This window comes from Oreochromis aureus, linkage group 22 (genome assembly GCF_013358895.1).
Source record: "Oreochromis aureus strain Israel breed Guangdong linkage group 22, ZZ_aureus, whole genome shotgun sequence".
NCBI lineage: Eukaryota > Metazoa > Chordata > Actinopteri > Cichliformes > Cichlidae > Oreochromis > Oreochromis aureus.
Genome location: NC_052962.1, coordinates 4,115,653 through 4,129,535, shown reverse-complemented (window position 1 = coordinate 4,129,535; position 13,883 = coordinate 4,115,653). Strand labels below are relative to the sequence as shown.

The 13,883-nt window shown below is 41.4% G+C and overlaps 1 protein-coding gene across 1 annotated transcript; it reads right to left on the bottom strand.

Moving 5' to 3' along the window:
• Positions 1-5,719: 5,719 nt before the first annotated feature.
• On the bottom strand, positions 5,720-13,782 carry rpa3 (replication protein A3). Its single transcript, XM_031745349.2, has 4 exons — positions 13,622-13,782; positions 13,414-13,488; positions 5,980-6,091; positions 5,720-5,899 (listed from the first exon to the last, which is right to left on the bottom strand). The coding sequence occupies exons 1-4, from the start codon at positions 13,718-13,720 to the stop codon at positions 5,817-5,819; spliced, it is 369 nt and encodes a 122-aa protein (XP_031601209.1). The 5' UTR covers positions 13,721-13,782; the 3' UTR covers positions 5,720-5,816.
• Positions 13,783-13,883: the final 101 nt, after the last annotated feature.

Below are 13,883 nucleotides of genomic sequence, written 5' to 3'. Positions count from 1 at the left end.
CTTGCCAATCCCTTTCTGTGCCCCACTCATGTATTGACCCATGTGCCTGTTCATCTTAGCCGATATGATGCCTGACAGGAGCTTCCATGTACTACTGAGGCAGATAATTGGTCGGTAGTTGGATGGGACCGGTCCCTTCTTGGGGTCCTTGGGGATGAGGACCGTCCAACCTTCGGTTAGCCATTCCGGGTGTCTCTCGTTAACTAGCAGCTGGTTCATTTGTGCTGCCAGACGCTCGTGGAGTGCAGTCAGCTTCTTCAGCCAGTAGGCGTGAACCATGTCGGGCCCTGGTGCTGTCCAACTCTTCATACTGGAGACCCTTTCTTGGATATCTGCCACTGTGATGGTTACTGGACCCTGTTCACGGAGGTCGCTATGGTCTGCCCTCAGATCCACTAGCCACTGAGCATTGCCATTATGGGTTGCGTCCTTCTCCCATATGCTCTTCCAGTATTGCTCCGTCTCCAGCCTTGGTGGTGCTGTTCTCTTATTGTTCCCTTGCCACTGAGAGTACACCCTTGCTGGTTCTGTGGAGAACAGCTGGTTTATTCTCCTGCCTTCTATCTTTCTGGTGTACCTCCTCAAGCGGCTGGCCAAGGCTGTGAGTCTTTGCTTGGCAGTTTCCAAGGCCTCAGGTATGGACAGCTTGCTGTATTTCTTATGCACCTTCTTTGTCGCACCTTTCTGCAACTCCGTTAGTTGGCTAACCTCCCTCCGTGCTACTTTGACCTTGCCCTCTAGCCTCCTTCTCCATGGAGGGTACTGCCCCTTGTGGCTGTTCAACTTGTAGCCAAGCATCTCACTGATCACTGCTGCCGTATTGTAGATCAGCTTGTTAGTGTCGGTAATCGTGGTTGTAGGTAGGTATCGTCCGTAGTGCTGCATTAACATCATCTAGCAGACCTTCTGAGGGTACTTCACGTAATCTTGGTAACCGGCTACGGGGGATCCAGGTTTCAAGCTTGGCCATGATCCTATCTTTCAGGTCAGTTCCTCTCGCACTCAACGATCCTTCTCCTATCGCACTTGGAGCTGTGTACCCAATCTCGGGTGGGGGTGATGATATCTCCCCCCTGACCTGGCGTCCTGACTCCTCCTTGCCGTAGCATTTATGTTGTACCTCGTCAATCTCTAGCTGTGATAGCAGTCCCTTCTTTCGAATGTTGGAACACTGAGCTACTAGTTGTTTCGCCGTCATTGTGGATGTTGGGTATCGAAGAATCCATAGGTCCCTCATCCTATTCATGTAACCCCTTCCGCCAGGGTTACTTGCGTAGTAGCATTCCAACAACGCCCTGTTTTCATCTCTTGCCCACCGATGCCTTCTTGTTGTTCCAGTAGCCCACTTGTCGTCAGGGTGCCCTGGTTCCTCAACACCTGACGCGGACCTTGTTGATCCGGGCGACGTCCGAGCCGGCATGCCTTCATATTTATCTGTCTCTCTTGTTCCCGGGATCTGCTGGAGCCACTCGCCTAGCTTGGGAGTCACCGCACCTAGTGCTCCGATTAGGAGCCCCCAAGGGTGGTGGAGAATGACCGAGCTAAGATCCTGTGGGACTTCCAGATACAGACGGACAAAATGGTGGTGGCTAACCAACCGGACATAGTGGTGGTAGACAAACAGGAGAAGACGGCCGTAGTGATCGATGTAGCGGTTCCGAATGACAGCAATATCAGGAAGAAGGAACACGAGAAGCTGGAGAAATACCAAGGGCTCAGAGAAGAGCTCCGATCGGAGTTCCATTTTGGTCTCATCTGACCAGAGCACCTTCTTCCACGTTTGCTGTGTCCCCCACATGGCTTGTGGCAAACTGCAAACGGGACTTCTTATGGTTTTCTGTTAACAATGGCTTTCTTCTTGCCACTCTTCCATAAAGGCCAACTTTGTGCAGTGTACGACTAATAGTTGTCCTATGGACAGATTCCCCCACCTGAGCTGTAGATCTCTGCAGCTCGTCCAGATTCACCATGGGCCTCTTGGCTGCATTTCTGATCAGCGCTCTCCTTGTTCGGCCTGTGAGTTTAGCTGGACGGCCTTGTCTTGGTAGGTTTACATTTCTGAATGATGGCTTGAACAGTGCTCCGTGGGATGTTCAAGGCTTGGGAAATCTTTTTGTAGCCTAAGCCTGCTTTAAATTTCTCAATAACTTTATCTCTGACCTGTCTGGTGTGTTCTTTGGACATCATGGTGTTGTTGCTCCCAATATTCTCTTAGACAACAGCTGTGTCCGAATTCAGGGGAAGGATGCTCATAAGGACACTAACTACCTACGTCACAAGGTAGTGTCCTTAGACGGATGGGTAGTCAGGAAGTGAGCGGCTGTGGACAGCCCCCTTTTTTTCTCCATAGAAACTTTATTGAACGAACAATGAGTATCCAACATAACAGATGGGCTGTGGGCAGCCTCCTAGCCTTCAACTCCGCCCTTACTTGCATGGTTTTCCGGTCGCTAGCGCCACCGCGCGAAAACTTTAAAATGGACCCAGAAATGTCGCTCTGTTGTTTGGACAATTTTAATTCTCGAGGAGCTAGAAAAACTTCATCGTCGTCGCCCGCACGTTTTGTACCTTAGGCTCATCAGAGACAATCATATCCAGGTAAAATAATTTCCTTTAATCTACACGTATTTAGGAATTACTTAGCTAATTACACGGATAATTGAATTATTGCCAGCGTTGTGCCAAAAAAGTGTTCGCCTGCCAAAACTGATTTCCAATGTTTCCGAGTGTAATATGTGTAATATCTTTATGTATGTTGGTAAATAGACTTGGTGAACATGGTTTACTAAGGGTTTTATATATACAATAATTACCTGTTGTTCAAGTATCTTTATAACTCTGGTTATAATGTAGGTACAATTGATATATTTGTTGCGCTGTCTGCTGTCCTCTTGACCAGATTACTCCTAAAAAAATTAATTTCTAATGTCAATGAGATTTTTTTTTTTTAACTGGATAAATAAAGGATATATAAAGGTCACTGCCAAAAACTGATTGGAGCTTCTACCTTGTTACAGGAATGTTGCTGGTGGCTCAGAGTGACGTGATATCACTAATGAGGGACACATTTGACATGTTTCACGTATTATAGACCAACAAGTTATTTATAGCAGGTTAAATACGAGCAATCGGTTTAGGGCAAAACCCGAAATCAGTTTTGGCACAACGTCGGTCATTCTCACACATGTACTGTATCATATAAAATATATATATATATATATATATATATATATATATATATATATATATATATATATATATATATATATATATATATATATATATATATATATATATATATAGAAACACCCAGCACGCCCCTGCGGGCGGTTTATCCTTCAAGCTCGGGTCCTCTACCAGAGGCCTGGGAGCTTGAGGGTCCTCAAGCAGTATCTTAGCTGTTCCCAGGACTGCGCTCTTCTGGACAGAGATCTCCGATGTTGTTCCCGGGATCTGCTGGAGCCACTCGCCTAGCTTGGGAGTCACCGCACCTAGTGCTCCGATTACCAAGGGGACCACCGTTACCTTCACCCTCCACATCCTCTCGAGCTCTTCTCTGAGCCCTTGGTATTTCTCCAGCTTCTCGTGTTCCTTCTTCCTGATATTGCTGTCATTCGGAACCGCTACATCGATCACTACAGCCGTCTTCTTCTGTTCTTCTGCATGCAGCTGGATAGCGTAGTGGTTAAACTACACGCCTTTGGAGCAGAAGATCGCAAGTTCGATTCCTGCCTGGGGCGTCTGTATCCAGTAAGGGTCCTAAGGCTAGACCCCCTATGCTAAGTGAGCCTACCGCAGACATGAGCGAGACAGATAAATATGAAGGCATGCCGGCTCGGACGTCGCCCGGATCAACAAGGTCCGCGTCAGGTGTTGAGGAACCAGGGCACCCTGACGATAAGTGGGCTACTGGAACAAGAAGGCATCGGTGGGCAAGAGATGAAAACAGGGCGTTGTTGGAACATATACATATATACACATATATATGTATGTATACACATATATATATGTACACTCTTATATAAGTATAGATTTCCCTTTTAAGTCACAGCTCAAAACCTACCTGTTTAAACTGGCCTACTTGCTTTAATACAGACCTTACTTGCTGTCAAATCTTGTTTATTTGTTTTTTTTTTTGTTGTTGTTGTTTTTTGTATTTTAATGTAGTTTTATTGATCTCTTTTTCTCTATGTAAGGTGATCTTGGGTTTTAGAAAGGTGCCCTCCCATAACAAAATCAAGCCCGAAAGAAAAAGAAATGTTTCTGCTGTGTAGGATCATTTTGATCTTTTATCTGGAAATAAGGTGACTGTTTGTCTGTCTTTGTTTCACTGTAATCTATCAGAACACCTCCTCAGTGTTTAGGCATTACAGAGCCAAACATGAAAATGAGGAGACAAACACTGACAATGAACACAGGTAGGCCTATATTGACACTGAACAGCTTCATCATCATTTTTTTTTTTTATTAATATGTGTTTTCTTATTTTGAAATCAAGCATCTAGGAAGATTGTTCTGGGCCAGGCAGTCCTGAATTTTATTATAAAGGACTGCCAACCCCTTAGTATTGTGGAGAGTGTTGGAGAGAAACATTCCAAGATCAGAGGATCCTTTAACGTACTGGGGGAATAGGAAGACATCTTATCAGATCCTTTTCCACCTGGCTTTACAGTTTTTGTGTACCCCAGCTTCATCTGTGCCTGTGAGTTTTCCAAAGCTGGGGAAATGGTGTCAAAAAAAAAAAAAAAACGCAATAAATTTATAATAAACTCTGAGTCAATTACATTTAAATGGGTAATATTATATTCACAATACTTTCATTTTAATTCTCACTTAATGTCATTCACAATATATTTTAAAGATGGTAAATGGACTGGTTCTTATATAGCGCTTTTCTACTCATCTGAGCACTCAAAGCACTTTACACAACTTGTGCATTCACCCATGCACACCCATTCGCACAAGCACATTTTTCTAAGTGCTTCATAGCTAACATTCACACACATTCATACTCCGATGGATGCATCGGAGAGCAATTTTGGGTTAGTATCTTGCCCAAGGATATTTGGCATGCAGACTAGGGGAAGCCAGGAATCGAACTACCAACCTTCCAATCAGTAGATGACCTGCTCTACCACCTGAGCTACAGCCACCCCAGATGTCTACAATATTTGAAACGTAAAAGATATAAAATGATTCCATGGAAAGTACACTACCTTACAGTGTATACACGTATGACTAGGTCATTGAATCAGTGTCTGTTGTGAGTCTCAAGTAAGTTGCCTGCAATGATATTTAATGTCCAGCAGGTGTCAGTATGGAGCAAAACAGCAACACTGTGTCGACACAGTATCGATACAGTTTGGGGAATGTGCTGAAACGCTTCACGAGGCCTCATCTACCCATCACTATGTATTACAAATGAATTATGAAGCGTAACGTATTCTACTCTCCGATTGATTTGAAAGCTCAGCTAAACGTAATGTGAAACTAGCTGAAACTGACAAGAGTAAAATTAGCCGGCTGAATAACTTAACACTTCCCCCATTCAAGTGTCATTGTCGTAAATTCCAGTCTGTGCCACCGTGGACTTGAAATTCTGCTGTTGCTGTCACTCTATTGTGTCTTTTAAATTTGTTTATATTTGAGCACACAAAGTATTACCCACTTATTTTACAGTTTATCATAAAAGAAGCAGAAAAAAGAACCTTCAATGACATGTGATTAACAAAGGTTTTCATTTTAATGCAAATATTTTGTACCACACTGTTCTCCCCAACATGTAAAGTGAGACACAAAAATGATGAAGCCAATCTTCATCCACTTGCAGCCACTTCAAACGGGTAGTACTGAGGGAAGTCGTGAATGACCTTCAGGGCTTCATTGTACAGCTCCAAATCTGTGGCATAAACAGACACAGCACACTGCAAGTCACAGATCAGGAACAAAGCTTTACTCAATCAGTCTAGAGAGACGTACCAAAGGGAATGCCTTTGTCCTCTCGAAGGATGTTGTATGTGGTGCTGGTTATTACTCCTTTGCTGGACACCATACCAATGACCTCCACAATGCCACTCAGCTCTTCTTCAAGCTAAGAAAAGAACCAGATAGTTATTGAAAGTTTCTGAATGAAATTATTTTAACCAGCCATTTTGCCCACACTCCACCTTCATTTTGCATTAATATTTTAATCCCCCCTGTGTTTATTAAAAGTTAACAATCTCTGCTCAAGCCTTTCAATTCAGTTAAATTTATTTATATTTTAATATACTCTTTTTTTTTTTAAATTTAGATGTAGGCAGATTAATATAGTAAAGCAAAACTACATCTTTAGCAATTAAGGCTTGGTCTGTACTCATTTGTCCATTAATCCTTAAACCTCTTAATCCTTAATGCTCTAATTGAATTTCATTCTTGCCTGAAATAGGACATACTTTTTTCCCCTGTTAGTGTAGGTTTCTTGACATAAAACTCATCGTTGCAGCCATGGGCAGCCCAAAGTGACCCCTGAAGACGGTTTTTTTGTTTTAGCCTCCTTGACTCCACTGAGTTCTCTTATTAGTTAGCTAACATAAACTAATGGAAGTCTATCTACTGCAACCAACTACGGGTGGGCGGATATATCGAATATACTTGATGTATCTTAAGTGATTTGTTTGTTTGTTTGTTTCAATTTTTATATGTTATAAGCACAAAAGAGCACCCTTTTTTAATTTCAGTTCTTTTATTTTGTCTCGTGAATTCTTGCTTTTTTTTAATTGATATGCTCTTTGTTTGTTAAATGCAGTGTTGGGCAAGTTACTTTGAAAAGGTAATTATAGTTACTAGTTACTTCTTCAAAAAAGTAACTGAATTAGTAACTCTGTTACTATATTCTAAAAGTAACTAATTACTTGGAAAAGTAACTATTGCTTTACTTTAAAAAAAAAAAATGTTTAACCCTCTGGGGTCCAGGGTATAATTGGCTGTTTTTGACTACTTTTCATTTTACCTCTAAATTTCACCTTTAAAAACTGTTTATCTTGCCTTGTTTGGTATCATTCCTTTCAGCACAACCTCACATCTGAATTTACAGTTAGTTTTTCCATTTTGGCATACTGTATTAACACATTGATCTAAAAATCAGACTTAAAAACATAAAATCCGAGTAGAAAAGAGTTATGTTCTTTACTATTTAACAAATCATTTCCACAACTTGAAATGCAAACAGAAATTGTACATTTTAAAAACCTATGCACAGTTTTTGCAAACAACAAAGTTAAATGCAGCTATTTTGCTAAAAATGCAGCCAATGTGTTTTTTTAATAACCATTTCAAACTATTCAGAACAATCAGGTGTTCTGCATCAAATAAGATGGGACACAAATTATTGGTGCCTCTTCAAAATATAATTTCTATCCACTATAAGATAAAGGAGAACATCACAAGCCTGATACCTGCAAGCCTGACAGCAGGAAGTGTATCACTCCTCCTGTTTTCCACCTGGAGACAGTGTTTACACTGTAATCTGCATTTGGTAGTTTTTGGTGGCAACTGTGACATTCAGCAGTCGCCTCAATGTTCTGACACACAACAAAGCTATCCACTATACTACACACTAGGGCTGCCACAAACGATTATTTTGATAGTCGACTAGTCAACGATTATTTTTGCGATAAGTCAACTAATCAGATCATACGTCCATTGGACGTAAAACGTACAGCTTACTGCACCAGCATGCATCTGCTCTTATATAACTATCATTAGCTTACAGCTTGAAGTGTTTAAGGTATGAGCCAACTAAAAATAAAATCAAGATGATAGTTTATTAAACTTTTAATGAAATTTGCAGATTGTCTTGGTGGTTTAACAAACTCAGTCATCTGCTCTTTGCTCCCCAAAATATAACAGGACACCGGAGTATATTCTCGACCATCTCACACTTCTGTTTAATCAGTTTAATGTTTGACGTTTATTCACCTGTGTAAAAACTAACTTTAATCTCAGCCAAACCGATTTACTCAGGAACAAATCAAACACTGAAAAAAGTCAAACAATAACATTTTAAAGTTATCAAAGTGACTTATATATCATGTTTAACCTGAGTAGCAAAAGATTGCGGGGATCTGAAAATGATGTGCAGGGAGTTCACTGTTCTCGCCGGCTCTAGTGAGCCTTGAACCCCCCGCTAACTATCGAGCTGGTGGGTAACAGACGTCTCCGAAAACGTCGGAACACTTTTACAAATATGTGATGTCTTGATAAACCGAGAAGATATTTGAAGGTTACACAGCTACCTTCTCGCCTGAAAATATGTTAAAAATGTATTTTGTGTCCAAGAAAGAGTAATAAGCGTAATATTAAAACTAAGTACCTGCCGCCATTGTTGAAAACTGGAATTGGCTGGGCTGCGCTATGAATTCTGGGATGGGTTCGGCCACAAAGGATACGCCCGACCCATCCTTCAAATCTGGGGAAATAAAGGATGCATTTGTCGGCTGCAGTTGGAGGAGTCTTCGAATTTGGACAGCCTTCGTTGTGTCGCTGTAACGTAATCGGCCTACAAATGCCGACTCTACCGGATGTGGCCCCAAATTTGGACACAGCTCCGATACCAGAGACTGCTTCTTCTTCGGCGTTTAACAGCAGCTGGCATCCTTGTACATGCAGTGCTGCCATCTTCTGTTTCAGTCCGTTATTACACTCTTAAATCCTACTCCTTATTCCCGCGTCTTTCAGGATCTTAGAATGCTTCAATACAACGCGTCGACTATTAAATTAGTCGTTGACGATTTTGATAGTCGACTAATCATGGCAGCCCTACTACACACTAACTACACAAGACAGCACACTCCAAACACGCTAAATGTCACAAATCTCTCACATCTCAAAACTCGCTCTCTCTCACTGTCACTCCTAAAACTTCCCCCTATTCCTAAACAACCACATGCCATGTTGCCATATCATTTTGGTCAACGTGGTAGATTTTTCCACCAATAGGAAAAAAGGTATTTTTTGTTTTGGTTTCTTTTTTTTGGGTCATTAGCAGAGAGTGCTTGCTAGCGTTTTTCCTTAGACACTAAACGTGACGATAGTATTCAGGAAAAAACACTGCGCATATTTTTTTTTTTTCTTCTCATGACTCTGGTTTTACGTGGCCTATCAACACAATTTAAAAAAAATAGTATATATCATAGGGCTGGGCGATATGACCCAAAATTCATATCTCGATATTTTTTAGCTGGATGACGATATAAGATATATATCTCGATTTTTTTTTTTAAAGCCATAAAGTAAGAACAAAAAGAGAGTTCTTAGTCAAAGCTGTGTCCCAGATGTCACACAGGCACTTTTATTAACATACAGCGTATATGTACATGAAAAAATTACTCAAATTATGAGCATTTATTAAATAATAATGCTCCATAAATAAAATAAAACAATGTTGTTTTTGTGCATAACAAAGAGCTCACAATTGTGCAGTCAAAATGTAAACTAACAGACGCTGAGCATAACAACAAAGACAGATTTCACAGCTGCTCTGTTCCCAAGTTCTACTGCGTGACTGACAGCCTTGAGTTTCAAAATCCGCTTCGTAACCATGTCTCTGAACAGGTGCCATTTATGGTCCTTATATACACACAGTACTGTAATATTACGTTGAAGCACAGTACGTATTACTCCGCGAGCCTCCTCAGTAGCCGTAATGCTCCGACAATCCATCAAGCAGTGCAGCTCCGTAGCTTACCAAAGTCGTACTAAAACATTTTTTGACGTATTGCTGAGCGCCGTGTACCACATAAAATCGGTTCGCGGTCATCAAGCACAACCAGAATTCATAGATAAGGCGCACTGTCAACTTTTGAGAAAATGAAAGGATTTTAGGCTGTGCAGCCCAGCCTGTGGGCTGCATAGCGTTAGCGTGGTTAGCTCATTAGCACGGTTAGCTCGTTAACACGTTGACGGCGTCCAGCCCCACGCACGGGGCGATGCCCAGTAACTCATTAACGGAGATTTGCCGTGTCCATCTTGTCGCTGCCTGCAGGTGAAGCGATAGGGGAGGAGGGGGAGTTGTGTTCAGTGAAGGAGAGAGGCGAGGCCGTGTAACGTTGCGTAGAGACAAAAGTGGACGAAAGAGAGGCAAACTTGCAGCTCCACAAGTATAATTATAACGTAACATATACTATATCGATATAAAGGATATTGTCACATCTTATATCTCGTATAAAAATATATCGATATTTTTAAAAAACTCGATATATCGCCCAGCCCTAATATATCACCTTGTTGCTTTGTCTTAAATTGGTCATGTGATTGGTTTACCACGACTACTTTATTCTTCTTCAGCCAATCAGCAGCACCCCTTAAGAAGAAGACAGCTTCAACTGTCTGTGTGTTGAAAAATAGTAACACATCCGCCCCACATGTTCTTGTTGGTAACGCTGTTGTAACAATAGAAATAGTAATTAGTTAGATTACTCGTTACTGAAAAAAAAGTAACGCCGTTACTTTTAACGGTGTTATTCCCATCACTGATTAAATGTGTAGTGTTGACCACAGAAAGAAACATACTGTGACAATATTGTTATTTGTGCAAAACCGTGGTGTGCAAATGACTGTTAAAAAATGGTTAAAATAAAACATTTCCATTCATTCAGATTGTGATACTAGATTTTCCTCTTATCGCCTAACCCTAATTACCGTATTTTCCGCACTATAAGGCGCCGTTAAAATCCTTTAATTTTCTCAAAAATCAACAGAGCGCCTTATAATCCAGTGCACCTTATGTATGAATTCTGGTTGTGCTCACTGGCCTCGAACTGATTTTATGTGGTACACTGCGCTTAAAAAAATCTGTCAAAAAATGTTTTAGTATGACTTTGCTAAGCTACGAAGCCGCTGATGGATTGATGGATTGTCGGAGCATTATGGCTACCGTAGTCAGGAGCATCGCAGAGTAATCTGGGTCCAAAATTCCGTCCGCTTCAGGTCCCAAAGTAAAACGAACACTGCGGCACCACTGAGAGTTAAAAACTGTCTGAACTCTTTCATCTTTAATAAAATGATCAGCATTGCTGCTTTACCAGATGTAGCAATTAAGTTTAACATCCAGGCATCCATGAAGACAGGATTTATTAAATTTAACAGGGTTAGAAGTTAGCAGGACGTTAGCTCGCTAGTTTCCATCTAAACAAGATAGTTGGGCTAGCTGGTATTTGATGTGCTACATGATCACTAGCGACACAGCTATGTTAGCATAACATAAACACAGTGAAGCTGGAGGATGAACGCTAACTTTTTTCCACTCGATAAAAATTAACGTGAGCGTTCCCGATAGGTTAGGGACAAATGCAATCGCATGGCAGGATGCTGTAAACGGACCAAACTTGAGCAAGGAGAACAATGGAGATAATCCATCGACAATACGAGGTTAGTCATTAATATACTGCAACGACACGGGAATAGAGCAGCTGCGAGAGAATTCAGCATTAATGAATCACTGGTACTCAACTCATTCTTCTTGCTTCCTCAATGGAGGAAGCAAGAAGAATGAGTTGAGTAAAGTTTGACTTATCTGACTGTTTTGTTTTGCTTAATGCGCCTTATAATCCGGTGCACCTTATGGTCCAAAAAATACAGTAGTGCCATTTTATGCAATAAAATAGAATCCCATCAGCACATCTGCAGGGAAAATAGAATGATGTGTGCGAAGGGGGGAGAAAAAAACAACCAAACAACCAAAAAAGTATGGAAGAGATGCCACACTTTTTAAAGACTTCTTTTTCCTCCTCACACCATCTCACTGACATAATTATTTCATATTAGAAGTGAGGGAAAGCGAAACCCAAATGTAAGTGAAGGAGAGTGTCATGTGGAGATTTTTTTCCCCCTCTCCAGACATGCTGATGGATGTCAGGGTTTTTGATTGTGCTTACAGGAAAGAGTGAAAGTGGACAGTATATCCTTGATTTGTTAACATAAAACTGCTTGTTTCAGCCAGGGCCAGTACAAAAGTGACTGATTTTTAGTTTTAGTCTCCTTATACTCCACTGAGTTATTGGTTCTCTTATTAGTTTGCTAACATAAAAAAATGCAAGTCTATCAGCTGCAACCAGCCAACCAAGAAGCTGGTGACGTCACGTTCTGTACTGACACAAACTGCTGTTAAACATGTCCCAAAAAACTTAAAGCACATATTTCTTAAATCCAGCTTCACAGACAGCGTTACATCTATATCAGCTTTTGGAGCTGGTCTTTATATATGTAATGTTTTACGTCCACTTTGAAGCAAGATATTTCTTTGTATCTGGACATTAGACTCCAATGGTCTAATAAATTGGGAGAACTACATAACTATGACAGAATAAAGTTATGATTGCTGTATTTGGGAGGAAATCTAACTAGGAATTTATCATTAACACTGAAATCTCCCCTCATAATTACAGTCATAGTTGTACAGTTGAGCTTATCCGACCAGTGTTGCCAACTTAGCGACTTTGTCGCTATATTTAGCGAGTTTTCAGACCCCCTTAGCGACTTTTTTCCTAAAAAGCGACTAGCGACAAATCTGGCGACTTTTTCTGGTGTTATTGGAGACTTATTTATGACGACTTTTGACGTGAAAGCCTGTATCGCTTTTACTCTCAACAAGCAGCGGGTGCTGCCGCGGGCACCTCGCCCGTTCCAAAGCACTCACGGGTGGAGGATAGTCCTCCCCACCTGCTATCAGGGCAGGAGATGTTCACACCTATGCGTCCAAACTGCAAATGAACCGCGCATGAGCGAAGCCGCTGCTCCTGCACTGACTGTAACGCAGTCAGTTATTCTTTTACTGTTATGTTGTTTTGTGGATCACAAGGTTTAAAACTACTTATAAACACACACACAGAAAGTAACTCCACCAGAGTGCCTATTTCGGGTCACTTTTGCCGGTCGAAGCCTGGATAAAGGATCAGGATTGGAATTGTGACATTAAAAAACAATAATTGCTAAAATAAATTTAATTTGTAGTTCTAAATAAACTCTAAATGCATTTAGGACGTTGTTTTACTCACTTTATGTCTCTTCCACGATGTTATTTCTCTCTCCAACAAGTAATTACATTAGAATGACCAATTATGCAAATTAGGCGATGACGTCATTTAGCGACTTCTAGCGACTTTTAGGACAACCAATAGCGATTTTCCTTATTCAGGAGTTGGCAACACTGTATCCGACATGTCGTTCAGAATACTGCAGCGGCTCCCTGTGCGGGCGGGCATAAATAGAAGTGACTGTGTGATGAGGTTGCGGCGGCGAGCGAAGCTCCAATGCGGAGAATATGACCAACAACAGTTGTCCACAGACCGGTTGTACCACGTACTTCGTACCACCACCACCCCTCACCCTGAAACGTGTAGGCAAACTGATACCATAAATTATAGCAGTACTCACAGGTTCGTTCAATTCTACCGTAGCGCTCTTTCCTTCTCCATCAGACACACTGAACATTTTTCCTGTTGGGTGAACCTGGTCAAGAAAAGCAAAACTAATACTTTATGTCCTTGCTGTTAACAGTGTGTGCCGGTGCATATTTGCAGGTGTAGGTTAATCCATATTTATAATTGTTAAAATAGTTTAACTAGCACTAGCCAAAACCCACCTTTTCAACGCGCCCAACAAAGCAGACACCTCTGCCAATGTGCTGTGACAGCATAGAGCAGTTTATTCTTGGTTTAGAAGCGTCCAGTAGACTTGCCATCTTTACAGTTAGCTTCTTTCACGTTCCTGGACCTTCGACAGCGCAACACAGCGCGGGAAACGTGTAGTCCTGAGCTTTTGTACAGAGGCGGAGCTCAGGCGGGCGGCTTGCACACATTTAGATGAAAAAACGCGGCACTTGAAATGACGGCCAAAGGGGAATA